This window comes from Puntigrus tetrazona, chromosome 18 (genome assembly GCF_018831695.1).
Source record: "Puntigrus tetrazona isolate hp1 chromosome 18, ASM1883169v1, whole genome shotgun sequence".
Classification (NCBI taxonomy): Eukaryota; Metazoa; Chordata; class Actinopteri; order Cypriniformes; family Cyprinidae; genus Puntigrus; species Puntigrus tetrazona.
The window spans coordinates 3,381,012-3,396,512 of NC_056716.1; the positions used below are offsets into that span (position 1 = coordinate 3,381,012).

Below are 15,501 nucleotides of genomic sequence, written 5' to 3' on the forward strand. Positions count from 1 at the left end.
TCGTAACACAGGACGTAGCCGGGTGTCCCGGATGTGTTTTCACAGCAGAGTGCCGTAAACCAGTTTCCATCGAGCGCCAAAGCTCTGCGATTCAACCCCAGTAATATCGAAATTAACGGTAAAAAAAAAAAGGGGGATTAGTGCAAAGATTAAGAAGCCACTTTATTATCCGTCGTACGATGTCAGTTGTACCTCCTAATCGATCATCTACCGGTTGGCCTCGTGGAGTAAATCAGTTCGGCAATAAATACATTAGCCAGCCGGCTAAACCGCTCACCCTGGAGAGAACAATCAATCTGTGAGTAACATTCACCTCTTCAAGCTGCGTGTGCAATTACATTTACTTCATAAGCAATGCTCAGCGATCCCAGTGATGTACAATGGCTTCTGCTGAAGCAGCGTCACGCATTAAACCTAGCCAACAATCGTAGCTCCTTCCTGGTTATTTCCGTTTGTTTGCTTGAGCACGTTTATAGTAACTTGTGCATACATAAGTAAGTAATAATAATACGTAATAAAGGCTTTTGCTGTATTAAGTCGGAGGCAGAGTATAACATCTACAGCAACCAATTTTACAAACATAACATTTACAGCAACAATTACATTAAATTACAACGAATGTTTGTTTAAAAAAATCGATTGTAACTAACCAGCGAAGAATTGTATTTGTGAAGCAGAGGTGTTAAAATGTGTAACGTTACTCTCTGAAAGGTTTAAATAAAAGTTTGGGATAGAAAATAAGATGTAAACACAGTCTTTCAGTTTAAATGAGCTCTTGACACAGTGTTTCTCAAAAAGTAAAGTAAAGTTCAATCTTTATTTAGATCCCTCTTGAACATCATAGTGTTTGTTTTGGTGTTTTTTTGCAGATACCCTTTAACAAACTACACCTTCGGCACGAAGGAGCCGCTATATGAGAAGGACAGCTCGGTAGCCGCACGCTTTCAGCGGATGCGGGAAGAATTTGAGAAAATCGGGATGAGGCGGACGGTGGAAGGGGTTCTGATCGTTCACGAGCACAGACTCCCTCACGTGCTGCTGCTGCAGCTGGGGACCACCTTCTTCAAGCTGTAAGCAGCCAGTGGTTCACTGCAGCCTGCGAGTTATAAATATGATAGATTCAAATGGGTGCTCTCAGAATCATTGGTTAAATAGTGCTGTATTGTTAGAAGCAACCTGTCCTCAAGTATAAATGATTCTTTATGCATTTTGTTCATTACTTTCCAACCGCTTGTTTTCTTTTCTTTGCATTGTTTATTTCTTCATTATCAGTTTGTTTAGAAAGTGTTTGACGGTTTTCTTTTTTGTTTGTTTGTTTTTTTTTTACAGTCCTGGGGGGGAGTTGAACCCTGGAGAGGATGAGGTGGAAGGGTTGAAACGACTAATGACTGAGGTAGTACTGCTTTTCTGACTGCATTTAAAGTAATAATTGGTAGAATATATGCTAACTACAATCTGTTCAGTTTAGAGCTGAAAGAATGCAAATGCCAATCGACCTAAAACACTTATTATCAGAGCATTGTACCATCTTGTATGACATTATATGCCATATTATGTAACAACTAGCAAAGAACAATTTGATATAAACTAAAAATAGTTCCTAAATTTTTTTTGTCAAGATTTTGGGGCGACAGGATGGAGTGAAACAGGACTGGGTCATTGATGACTGCATTGGGAACTGGTGGAGACCAAACTTTGAACCACCTCAGGTAGCTACTCTATTCACTTTCCTTCAGACAGATGTGCACTAGATCACTAACAATCTATGTTTTGTTCGCTTTCAAGCACGTTAACTAAATTCAATGAAATGTATAATTATTATAGTTTGATTCAATGCTAAATTACAATTAACATTGTCTCATTTCCTTCCACAGTACCCTTATATTCCAGCACACATCACTAAGCCTAAAGAACATAAGAAGCTTTTTCTAGTCCAGCTGCAAGAGAAAGGTAGGGTAAAATGCATTCTGTTTACTCAATGTACCCTGAGTAAAAAGCAATTATACATCTTAACCTGTTTGCTGTGTGGTTGTAGCATTGTTTGCTGTGCCTAAGAACTACAAGCTTGTGGCCGCCCCCTTGTTTGAGCTTTATGATAATGCTCCTGGCTATGGCCCAATTATATCCAGTCTTCCACAGCTACTGAGCAGGTGAGATATTACTTTGGATTCTTGTAGTAAATGGCATTCACATATTTTAGTGTTGATAAATGCTGTCTAATTAAAACTATTGCAAATTCTACCGACCAGGTTTAACTTCATCTACAACTGAGAAGCGCCGTTATTTGTTATTATGACCGTGGATTGTCTCTGTGAGCGCAGTCTGATGGGGTAACGGATGAAGATGAAGAAGGCGTTGAGATGTTGGCGAGGTCCATCGGGGTTTACAAAATCTCTCATTTTCTGGCCTGTCTGCATTACAGTGATTTAGATTGCATAGAAGTGTGTGCATTTTTTTTCCCCTCTTGTTTATAGATACATTGCAAGTCATTATTGAACTTTGTCATCAAGTGAACGCATTTTTATGTTTGACTAAGTGGTGAATACAATGTCTTTAGAAAAAATGTTTCAGTGACCTCTTTTTTTTTTTACCTTATATATTTGTCAGTGCTTTTTATAATAAATTGTTCACATTGAGATTTCACAGGTTGTGTAATTTATTGCTGTTGTTGTATATAAAATACGTATTTTCTTTCTGTCGGACACAAAGGAAGATCTTTTGAAGAAAGTTTGGAACCAGGCTGTTTTGGGTCACCATTGACCTACATAGTATATATATTTTTTGCTACTGTGGAAGTGAACACCACATTAATTCTACTTAATTTATAATGGTCTATATCATATTTTGACATTGTTTATTTAAGATCTGCACAGTACCTTGCAACGTCTTGTGAGTGGTTAGATGCTTAGTGTTATTTGAATGTTTTCTGTGTGGCTAATGTGGGCTAGCTAATACCTTTAACTGAACAATGATATGTAGTTGCAGAGTTACTTCAACAGCTGTCGAAAGGGTACCATCAAAATGATAACATTAAAAAATGTTCAGTGCAAATGGGTCATACTACACATTGATCTGATATCTGATCTTATAGCTGTCTAAGGTACAAAATATTGTAATATTGTTGTTACTACTTGAGGGTGAGTAAACAATGGCAGAATTTTCTTTTTTGGAAAACTATTCCTTAAAGAAAAGACACTTTTGCTACACCACAGCCAGGATAAGGCACAAAGTTTTGACATTTCTTATAAAAGGTAAGGTTCACTCAAAACTACTAAAGTGAGAGAAATTTGTTGGCAGTATGGTATTTTTACGTGCTGAATAGACCAACAGGAAATGTGTGTGAGTGAGAAAAGAAGTGTTGGAGCTCCTACATATTCTTCATGAAAAGTTTAATACTTAAACATACATCCAGGGGACATGGGTAGATAGACTGAAGTGTTATAATTGGATGATATAGTATGTAGATTTGATTAGAATATAAATGCAGAGTCAACATATTTCTCTTGGCCACTCTCTGCATTTGTAAGAATGTTGATAATTTTCTTGCAATAAAAAACCTTTAAAACTATATTAAAACAGACAATTGCCATGATAATTAACTTCTGATCTTTTATCATGTAATGATATATTGTGTCATGTTGCTAATTAATTATAAATTAAAGTGTTGCTAAAACCTGGCAATGTGGTTTTGTTTTGTGTTTCCTGCTATAGGTAATCATTTAGCACATGTCATTTTGTAGGAGGGGTTATTTCAGGAACTCATGTTTTGTTTTTTGAATATTAGAGAAGAAAAATATATTTGATCATGATGGAGAACAAGGTAGGCTTCAATTCAACATCTAACAGCACTGCTGTGGGTTCAGAGAAGATCGCTCCTGCTGTAGTTCTGGGTTTGTGTTGTTTGGTTGGTTTGCCAAGCAACATTGTAGTAATCATCAGCATTGCTCGTGAGTGGAACAGCAGTCTGAGCTTTACCTTGAAATTAATGCTAAACCTTGCAGTCTCTGATACTTTGACACTTTGCCTTCCTCCTTTTGTGCTGTATGGAATACTGTTTGGATGGAAATTTGGCCTTTGGTTTTGTAAGTTCCTGTTTTTTGTGGGTCACTGGAGTCTGTATGTTGCTGTTCTGACGGTCACCTCCATGAGCGTGCACCGATATCACAATGTCATCAAGTCAAGAATCACTAACAGGATGATACTGCAGAGACTGGAAAGACGGCACAGGAACCTTCAGCTGCTTGGCATCTGGATTCTAGCCTTTGTTTTTGCCCTGCCAGTATTTTTTACTCAAGGAGTCAAAGACAGTGATGGATTGCTAAGATGTCAGAGAGCAGTGAAGTCACAGTCAGTAGAAGTGACTGTTTTGCTTTTCGAGATCCTGTTGGGGTTCGTCATCCCATTTTGTATAATGTTGACATGTTATCTATGGTTGGACAAAGGGTTGAAACGAAAACCCAAGAGCTCCAGTCTAACTACAGCTCCACAGGACCAGGAACCCAGAAACCAGGGGAAACACATAAGGACTTATAAGAAGAAGCTTGTGATCAGCATCATTGTGGCTTTCTTTCTGTTTTGGACTCCTGTGCACATTATCAATGTGATTGATATAATCACTACTCTGACTAAAACATCTCATCCAGATGTTCATAATCAACTGAAGTCCTTCCGAGGAGTATGTGGTGATACAAGCAAGTCTCTGGCTTTGCTAAACTGTTGTTTGAATCCTTTTCTGTATGCCATCTCTTCATGGAAACTCATGAAATGTTTTGAAACGAGCTAATTTAAAAATTTAGAATTATTTGCAGTCAAATATGCTTTAAAGACTTAATAAGAAATAGTGCTTAGAGATATTTGGTTTGTAATAATAGCAGAACTTTATAATGTTCCATAAGTAACCATGCTTTGAAAGTGCTATACTGTATACTGCAGGACATGCATAGTTTTCTATTACTACTTGTTCAACCTCCACGTCATAATCACAATATATTTATAATCATAATGTGTTACTCATTTTTGTGAACAAGTTGCGATTGCTTTAGTACATTTGTGAAATGATTATGTATATCTGCAGTTTCCTACATTATCAGATGTTAATATCATTTATCAATATAAATGTATTATATAGTTCTCTGTGCTATTGTCTTACCCCTCAGAAAGTAGTCATTATTTCATCATATGTCATTAAATGCAAAATATTCTAGTTTTCATAAATCCTCAAGCATATTTTTTCACACATTTTAAATTTTGACTTTGAATGAAGAGAATATAGATAAATTATTACAAAACAGTGGCAAAGGCAGAAGAGGTTAACACAGCACACAGGCGCATATCCGGTGATACCTTCAGGTTCATTCTTGTAAGTATATATATAGCTGCTGTGGTTCTCCCACAAGCAGCAGAGCAAGAAGTTCTGCCCACTCACTTTGATGTTTGGGTGACTTATATATAACGAATATAAAATATAATGAAACACCTCAACATCATCCTGATCTGTCATTTTTGGTAGGTATTGCTTTGCTGAAGCTCATCTGTCTAGTGGGGTCATGCAGGTGGTTGTCTCTGCTCATAAGTGTACGAGTCCTTCAGCTATCTGTGTCTGGCTGGCCACCAGCCTCTCCGATAACTGCTGTTATCATGTCTCTCACACTGGGTAAGTGAGCTGCTTCATTGGAGCCTTTGTGTCTCAGTTCTCCAGAGTGCATTCTCCACCAATGTAGCAGGTTCCCGAAGGCAAAGAGCAGAACAGACATGAGAGGAAGTAAAGAAAATTGTGTGTGTCCTCCACAATGTTAAAAGAGAAAGTAAGAAAAGTCAATGCATAGTTGTATTTTTGTGAGTGGGTACGTTTATGCAATTAATACAAAATCTAACAATATGGATTTGTAATAATTTAAGATAAGGCCTATGAGATGGCCATGCATAGAATGTAAATGTGTTATGTTTGCAAGAGGGGTTACATACTAAGTCAATAAAAGAACGGAAAAGAAAGAAATGTGTGAAAACCACAAAAGAAAGAAAATCAAAAAGAAGACTGTGAGCGGACAACATCAACACTACTAATGCTACTGAAGTTTATAGGCAGGCAGTTCTTGGAGAGGATGAAGCAATACAAATTTATGAGGTTTAAAATTTGTGCTAATTCATACAATTAAAAATAATTCATACCTCAAATTGTCTAAATTCCAGCATATTTCTGATTTTGCTGAATTTGACGTGTTCCTAGGTCAACATATTTTGTTGATCCTGGAACAACATTTTAATCCAAAAATATTTCTTGACCATTATCTACACCTAACTTACTTATGAGTAATCCCTAAAATCAGATTTAATGATAGATAAATTACACTGGTGGGCAAGCACCAAATACTGTTTGTAAGCCTAAACTTCACAAAAAATATAAACAGGTTCTTCAAATCTCAATGGCTAATAACAATGTTGTTCCAGGGTCTACAAAGATGTTGATCCAGGAACACGTCAGACTTAGCAAAATCAGGTTTTGCCTAAACTTCAGTGATGTTTTAGGGGTGGGGTTAGACAAATTCAAATGAACTGGCAACTTGTAAAATACATACGATTTAGCAAAAAGCTTATGACTCTGTAAAAGTGAGGTTGTATGAATTTGGACACATTTTTGGATTAATCATTGTTCCATGTCAAAAGGAACAGAACCTGATTTTGCTGAGTTTGACGTGTTCCTGGATCAACATTTTTGTTGACCCTGGAACAACAGTGATTAGCCATTCAGAGTTGAAGAACGAGTTATAGTTTTTGTGTTTAGGCAGCAATTGGTGCTTGTACATCAGTGTCATTCTTCTATAATTCTAGAATGGATAAGGTTAGGTTTAGGTGTAGCGATATGGTCAAAATTAATTTTTTTGATTAAAATGTTGTTCCATCTTAAAAACAATATGTTGATCTGGGAACACACAGAACTGTGTGATATAACTTTGGGGCTTACAGGAAGTCTGACAATTTTTCGATAAAAATGAACATTCTCAAAATATTTCCAACAGTTTGTTTTTGTCAGGATTGTTGACTGTCTCGGTCAGGACTGGTAATCTATTATACTGGGCATTTTCCTAGTGTGCCAACACCATTTTGGGCCAGTAATTTTTTAGGACCAGCCCATCATCTTCCAGAAGCCCATTTGTGAGGTGTCCCATACTGATGTTGGACAAGAAGGCCTGGCTCTCAGTCTCCGCTCCAATTCATCCCAAAGGTGTTTTATCAGGTTGAGGTTAGGACTCTGCTCAGGACAATCAAGTTCATCCCCACCAGACTCTGTCATCCATGTCTTTATGGACCTTGCTTTGTGCACTGGTGCACTGGCCTACAAAGTTGGGAGCATGGAATTGTCCAAAATTTCTTGGTGTGCTGAAGCATTCAAAGTTTCTTTCACTGGAACTAAGGGGCCAGGCCCAGCTCCTGAAAAACAACCCCACACCATAATCCCCTTTCCACCAAACTTTCCACTTGGCACAATGCAGTCAGTAAATGTACCGTTTTCCTGGCAACTGCCAAACCCAGACTCGTCCATCAGATTGCCAGATGGAGAAGCGCAATTTGTCACTCCAGAGAACGCATCTCCGCTGCTCTAGAGTCCAGTGGCAGCGTGCTTTACACAATTGCATCCAACGCTTTGCATTACACTTGGTGTTGTATGGCTTCTGCAGAAAGTTGGCGACCTCTTCGCAACTATGCGCCTCAGCATCTACTGATCCCTCTCTGTCAGCTTACGTGGCCTACCAATACGAGTTGCTGTCATCCCAAATGCTTCCATGTTCTTATACTACAGCTGACAGTTAAATGTGGAATATTTATTAGCAAGGAAATTCTTCAACTGAATTTGTTGCACAGGTGGCATCCTATCACAATTTGAAGATAGAATTTACTGAGGTCCTGAGAGCAACCCAGTCTTTCACAAATGTTTGTAAAAAAAAAAAAAACAGTCTGCCTAGGTGCTTGATTTTATACACCTGTGGCCATGGACGTGATTGGAACACCTGATTCCTATTATTTGAATGGGCAAGCAAATACTTTTGGCAATATAGTGTAAACCTATAAAAATGCCAGGGCCAATATTTTTTGTCCCATTTGACCCACAATTCTTTTTTGTATTTTCATATTTTTAAATCCCCAATTAAATATTACAACAATTGTCTGGTAAATTGGCTCAAATAGTGTTAAAAAGTTGATTTCCTCTCCCATGGTTTCATGAAATTAAAGTTAAGTGTCCATTGAATGTGCCTTTCAGAAGTAGTTCTTCAGAAGGTGGTTCTTCTTTCAGTAATATTATTATAATAATGTGCAAAAATATAAATGTATTCCTCTACCCTAACAAAAATTTTAAAAACTAAAAAAATAACTAAAAACTAAAATTAAAAAAATTATACTTAATATGTTTGGTCACATTTGACTGCCAAGGATGAAAACATATTAATATTAAGTCTGTCTCTTTATCACTCTCTAAAATAACATGTAGGATAAGTGTTGTTATCAGTGCACAGTCATTGTGTTAATAATTACAGTAATAAGCAGTCAGTATTTGCTGCAATATTGTAAAACTGCTGTCCATCCTACTTAAACTCATTCAAACAGACAGCAGCAGGGAGTTCTTTGTAACTTAACCACATCACCATGTGGCAACGAAATCAAGGCAAGTTTCTTAAAGGCTCTGGTGTAAGAATAAAAAAACCTGAAGATGTCAAACATAAACAAAGAACAGAGAAGTTTGAGTTCATTATTTGTTCTCTGCATTTTACTAAGTAATTGCGTAATTATTCTATTAAACTTTAAGGGGTTTTTGGCCTTAGGCAACCTATTTTTGGGAAGTCTGAAGTGAAAGCAAAGCTGTGGGAGGTTTGGTTTAGATGTGGGAGGTGACGATAATGCCTCTTTTTTCAAACACTCATATATAGCTAACATATTTTGCTTTTGATTCAGCATTTTCTAGACAACAGAATTTGATGATGGATGGATTAGGCTTCAATTCAACATCTAACAGCACTGCTGTGGGTTCAGAGAAGATCGCTCCTGCTGTAGTTCTGGGTTTGTGTTGTTTGGTTGGTTTGCCAAGCAACATTGTAGTAATTATCAGCATTGCTCGTGAGTGGAACAGAAATCTGAGCTTTACCTTGAAACTAATGCTAAACCTTGCAGTCTCTGATACTTTGACACTTTGCTTGGCTGTCCTTTTTATGTGTGGAATAGGGTTTGGATGGAAATCCGGTCTTTGGTCTTGTAGATTGCTGTTTTTTTTTAGTTACTGGAGTCTGTATGTTGCTGTTCTGACGGTCACCTCCATGAGCGTGCACCGATATCACAATGTCATCAAGTCAAGAATCACTAACAGGATGATACTGCAGAGACTGGAAAGACGGCACAGGAACCTTCAGCTGCTTGGCATCTGGATTCTAGCCTTTGTTTTTGCCCTGCCAGTATTCTTTACTCAAGGACTCAAAAACAAGAATGGATTGCTAAGATGTCAGAGGATAACAAAGTCACAATCTGTAAAAGTGACTGTTTTGTTTTTTGAGGTCCTGTTGGGGTTCGTCATCCCATTTTCAACAATGTTGACATGCTATCTGTGTTTGCACAAAGGGTTAAGTCAAAAACCCAAGAGCTCCAGTCTAACTACAGCTCCACAGGACCAGGAACCCAGAAACCAGGGGAAACACGTAAGGACTTATAAGAAGAAGCTTGTGATCAGCATCATTGTGGCTTTCTTTCTGTTTTGGACTCCTGTGCACATTATCAATGTGATTGATATAATCACTACTCTGACTAAAACATCTCATCCAGATGTTTATAACCAACTGAAGTCTTTCCGAGGAGTATGTGGTGATACAAGCAAGACTCTGGCTTTGCTAAATTGCTGTCTGAATCCTTTTCTTTATGTTTTCTTTTCAAGAAATGTCATAAAGTGTACTAAGTAGCACACACATTTGTTTATTTCTCTGTTACAAAATCAAATAATTATTTGATTCATTTCAGTTTGAATAGAAATTAGTTCTCTGTTTTCTGTTCTCGGTAAAAAGCTGCATTAATGCATTTCTAAAATCTGATATCCACCAATGGATCATTTATATGAGTGAAGACATACTATAATCAGTAACACACTAAGAATTAATGTCTTGTTAACAATTATTTAGATAGTGTTTCATGGGAACTTGCTAATTAACCAGACATTAAATGTTTTAACAGAAACAGGAAAAGAAACTGTGGTTTGACCTCTTTGTCTAGTTTCAGATGAATACTTGACATGTTACTAGAAAGATGATCAGTTGAAGAATTTATGAAAATGTATCAAAGATATGTTTTTGATTAACCCGTACCACTTAAAACATGATTAATGGCAAGATGGACTGAATTTTTAAAAATGAAAATATATTAAACATATATTTCCAGCTATGCAATTTACAATATATCAATATCATTCAAATTCCTGAACACAGATTTGAGCACAGAATAACAGTAACATATCAACATTTGGCTTAAATGCTTTAAATGGCTTAAATTATTTAAATAATGTTTTATTTATATCATGTGCACAACCACATCCTCTATTCATCCATCCTAAATGTAGTTGCTTCTCCTCCCCAAGTCTGTTTCACTTTGGTGCAAAGTGCAGATCATAACAGACAAGCAGCTGTGGAGAGCAACTGGTTCTTCAATCACTGCGTGCATTTTCACTTTTAGTTTTTTAAGTTTTATTTTGGAGTTTTGTTTGGATAGTAAAGTGATTGTGCTTAATAAATTACAGAATCTTGTTGTTGGAACCACATCTCTGTGTTCTTAACAGTGGTGGGCCGTCAGGGCCAGCAAAGCCTTCTGCGCTTGCCTATACACTACATAAGAGTAGTTTTAATATATTTTTCCATAAATGTGTATTAAATGATCTTCAATAGTCTATTCTCTTTATTTCATAGCTTTTCTCTTGGATGCGCCGCTTCCGATCATATTTCAGCAATCGTGTTGCCAGGGTCAAAGAAATCTGCCAAAGGCCCTGCAGGCATATGTAGCTTAAAATCGATGGCAATGAAAACGCTGCATCAGCCTTTTCTCATACATTGATTAGATAATCAGAGAGCTTACTAGTTAAAGCTAGCAAACTGAACTGTAAATTACTCTCTTTACTGTGTACAGTGTATTGTTGTAGACTTTAAGTGCATTCTGATTAATATTCGCCTTCTGTAAATCAAAATATTAAAGTTCTGAATGAATACAAAGTACCACACGAACTCTGAAAAACTACTATGGTAGGTTAAATTGAATGTTTTTTTTGCGCTTTATACCTTTTATTCTGATGCCCTGTTATTCTGCATTTCTGTGTAATATATATGGTTTCTATAGCCATGGCATCATTATGATGTATTAATAAGAGTTGGATTAGTTCATGTAGAACACCGCTGAAGGACTAGGCCCACCACTAGTGCTTAATGAACATGTGCATCGGGAGAAACTCCACTACTAACCTCAAGAGGCTATAGAATCTGTTGAGGATTAGCCATTATAAATTTAAACCCCTGATAAAAGCATCACAATGAATCAAAAGTAATAAACATGAAAATATGCATATTTTTTATAAATCCGTCAAGACATTCAAGTGAAAACAGTTCCAAACAAATATTTTGCTACATATATAAATTTGACGAGAGAAGACTGCTGGAGTTACATTATGTACTTAAATTATGGATTTCTTTCTTACAAGTATAGCTTTTCACTTCATAAGACGTTAACTGATAGAATGCAGTCATGTGAATTTATTCTGACGGCCCCCTTTTACTGCAGAAAATTTGTAAAACATTTGTAAACAAGTGATGTAGCGCTAATTTTCTCCAAATCTGTTCTAGTGATAAAGAAACAAATTCATCAAACCTTTGAATGGCCTGCAAATTTATTACATTTATTAAAATTACTATTTATACATTTTCTTTTTTAAATCTATTTGCAGGTATGTTAAAAACACTGGTCACACTTGAAAAGAACTATATAATTATAGCTATATAACAAAATAATTTTACACTATAATCCTAAACAGATTATTACTGAATGCAAATTTAAATGACATTGAAAGTGAAAAACAAAAAAAAAGAGTTTCCTGATGAAGGTCATGTGACCAAAAAGTTGTTTATAAATAAATTTGATAATTTTTTGCATAGTTAGTGGTTTGTTTTTCAGCTTTTGACCTTGCTGGTCTTTGTTTCTTACGCACCTATCTATTGCTGTCAGGTGTGGGGAGACTCATTACTTATTGATCAAATGAAATTTCATTAAATTTTTATATTTGTTTGTTCACTAACTACTGACCTTTTATCATATTGTGATATACTGTGTCACGTTGCTAATTATTTATTAATGAAAGTGCTGCTAAAACCTGTACTTGTGGAAATAAAATGTGGCCTTTGTTGTGTTTCTAGCTAAAACGTGCCATTTAATATACATTGTTTTGTGGCATGGGCTTAATTTTGTCTCTGATATTAGAGATTCTTTTTTATCTTGATGGAGAGCAATGTAGGCTTCAATTTAACACCTAACAGCACTGCTGCAATAATGTGGGTTTTTGTTTTGCTAAAGATTACTGCAATGTTTGGTTGGGAAACCAACCAAATATTGCAGTAATCTTTAGCATTGCTTGTTAGTGAAACAGAAATCTGGGTTTCACCTTAAAACTAAAACACTGCAGTTTTTGATGATTTGAGCATTTGCTTGGCTCCTTTTGTGTCATATGGAATAGTGTTTGAATGGGAATTTGTCCTTTGGTCTTGTAAGTTTCTGTATTATTTGAGTCTGTATGTTGCTTTTCTGACAGTCACATCCATGAGCGTGCATCGATATCACAGTCCTGTCGAGTGACAAATAGTAAGCATAGAAATTAAAATATAAATTGGATTACGTTAAAATAGTCTCTGAAAGTCTTAGGCTGGGTCCACACCACAAGATACCACATGGTCAGAGTGATGTCTTGTTGATCCTGGAACAGCATTCCAAACAACCAATCAGATTTGAGGGATAATTATTCTGGAAAATCATTTTTATACTTGTGTTCAGGGTTAGGTGCTTCTACAACCTTGTTATTGAGCTACCATTTCCCACTCATTATAGGAATATATTTTGGGTAGTTTAGGAGTAGGGATTAGGATAAATCTATATTTTTAGACAGTAATTTTGATACAGGATCAACAAAAAATGTTGATCCAGGATCACGTCTTACTCTACAAAATCACGGCAACCGATAAAACACGACAATCCTCGTAATATAAGTAATGTAAGTAATAGCCCTGATTATCTTGTTGGTTCTATAGATTATCTTATCAAATTTTCCTGTGGTGTGACCACAAATTGTATTCAACAGACTAAAACATAATAAAAACAAAATGACCTATGTTTTGCTAGTTTAACCATGGTATTTGAAGTAAAACTTTGATTGTATGAAGAGGAAAAACACGTTTTAAGCCAACACCAAATTAACTATTTATTTGTATGCAATTGCATGTAAGGCATTTTTTAAATAATAATGTTGTAATAAAAACATTTTAATGAAGAAAAAAAACCTTTTTTTCAAAATGGTCCTTATTCTTTTTATATCTAACTAACATGTGTTGTCTGTGTTTTTGTGCATTGTCAATGTGTTATGCTCTATAATGGGGGTTTTTATTCACTGCGTGAGAAAATGGAAGATGTGTGGCAAGGGTTAGTGTCAACTGTGTAAGTCAAATGCATGAGAGGTTACAGACCTAAACATTTTGACCTCAGAGTGGAAACGAAAGAGGCATTTTATATTTATCTCAGTGTGCACACGAAGAGAACGCTTCAGCCACACTCTCTGATTGGCTGTGAATAGTGACTGGTTTAGCATCCTGTAGCTGTGTGGTTTAGATAAAGTAGTCAGCAGAACCTCATCATATCTTGAGAGGACACAATGTAAAGGTGAAGGTGTAACTATATTATATAGTTAGTTTCTTTATGTTTTTTTTTCTTAGTTATAGTATGCACCCTTATTTTGGGGAAATGAGAGCAAACATGTGCTAAACATGATTGCTAAGATGTCACAGTCACAGATAACGGAGTCACAGTCTGTAAAAGTGACTGTTTTGATTTCTGTTGGGTTTGCCATCCCATTTTTGACAATGTTGACGTTATCTCTGCCTTCACAAACGAGTCTGTCCGACACTATAGGTCAGGTTGGGGCAAGCACGGACTGATGATCAGTTCGTATTGTACCATTTGAGCAATGTAAGAAATGTATGAAATGTATGAAATGTTTTAGATCAGTGTTGTCAAACTCAGTTCCTGGAGGGCCGCAGCCCTGGACAGTTTAGTTCCAACCTTGCTCAAACACACATACCATGCAGTTTTCAAATAAGCCTAAATGACTTGATTAGCTGGATCAGGTGTTTAATTAGGGTTGCATCTGAACTCTGCAGGGCTTCAATCCTCCAGGAACTGAGTTTGACACCCGTTCTAGATTAAACTGTATTACTGATTAATAGCTAGACGCACTGGATTTTTTAATGAAAACATTAAACATAATTCCAGCGGTGCAATTTACATTTAACACGTGTCAATGACATTTCAATCCTTGAACACAGATTTGAGCACAGAGCATCAGTAAACATTTGGCTTTTTCTTTTTTAAACTGGATAAGGATTTTGACTGCACAACCACATGTTACTTTCCTTTGTCACAGTCGCCAGCTGGAGTGCCCATGATCTCCATTAGAGGGCACTCCACCCTGGACTCTTGCCACTGGTGTCTGGACTTCATTTCCCATGTGCCCCTTTCCCTTCCTGTCACCATGTTTTGTGCTACCTTTGTAAATTTGTCATATTCTGATTGGTTCCTTGAATTGCTTGTGTCTTGTCTTGTTTTGTCATGTGTTCCCCTTTGTTTAGTATAAAAGATTTTCTCACCCACTCTTTGGAGATGAGCAATTAATTACTTTATAGTTCTGTGTTTTCCATTATGTGTTTCCTAGTTTATCTGTGTTTTGACATAGGACTGTTGTTGCATTTGGATCCCCAACTCCGTTGTCCCAGTCCCATTGTTACAGAGATGCTCTTTAGAAAACAACCCCACTTACATCACTTGCTCACCAATAGATCTTCTGCAGGGAATGGATGCAGTCAGTCAGTTTAAACAGCTGATAAAAACATCCCAATGAATGAAAAGTAATCCACATGAAATCTGTATTTGTTAAGTTTCTTTTAGGTTATGGGGTACCCAAATATTTGTTTAAGAGGTGAAAATAGTTCTGAAGTTCTGTAAAAAGACAGAAGGCATGATTTTGTCTTGATTAGAATTGAAATACATTTCCCTGACATATTGCACCATGTGACTGTGAGGTACTGAGAGAGATTAAAACATGCCTTAAGAGTCCAAAAGCATGCAGTGTGAATGCCCTTATAATTATAGCAATGAAACAAAAAAAATCCATGTTTAGGTTTTTGTTTTATATTCATTGCCCAAACAATGTACTTTTGTGAATATCAGGGCATG

The 15,501-nt window shown here is 36.5% G+C and overlaps 3 protein-coding genes across 3 annotated transcripts; all 3 read left to right on the forward strand.

Annotated features, from left to right (window-relative positions):
- The first annotated feature begins 10 nt into the window (after window positions 1-10).
- nudt21 (nudix hydrolase 21) lies at window positions 11-2,643 on the forward strand. The gene is made up of 7 exons (XM_043263902.1): window positions 11-298; window positions 870-1,070; window positions 1,330-1,393; window positions 1,620-1,709; window positions 1,875-1,950; window positions 2,036-2,150; window positions 2,250-2,643. The coding sequence occupies exons 1-7, from the start codon at window positions 180-182 to the stop codon at window positions 2,269-2,271; spliced, it is 687 nt and encodes a 228-aa protein (XP_043119837.1). The 5' UTR covers window positions 11-179; the 3' UTR covers window positions 2,272-2,643.
- A 141-nt stretch (window positions 2,644-2,784) lies between these two features.
- Window positions 2,785-5,195, forward strand: LOC122362457 (leukotriene B4 receptor 1-like). The gene has a single exon (XM_043263901.1). It carries the CDS (start codon window positions 3,806-3,808, stop codon window positions 4,781-4,783), a length of 978 nt encoding a protein of 325 aa, XP_043119836.1. The 5' UTR covers window positions 2,785-3,805; the 3' UTR covers window positions 4,784-5,195.
- A 3,721-nt stretch (window positions 5,196-8,916) lies between these two features.
- On the forward strand, window positions 8,917-10,781 carry LOC122362595 (leukotriene B4 receptor 1-like). Its single transcript, XM_043264131.1, has one exon. It carries the CDS (start codon window positions 8,970-8,972, stop codon window positions 9,936-9,938), a length of 969 nt encoding a protein of 322 aa, XP_043120066.1. The 5' UTR covers window positions 8,917-8,969; the 3' UTR covers window positions 9,939-10,781.
- Window positions 10,782-15,501: the final 4,720 nt, after the last annotated feature.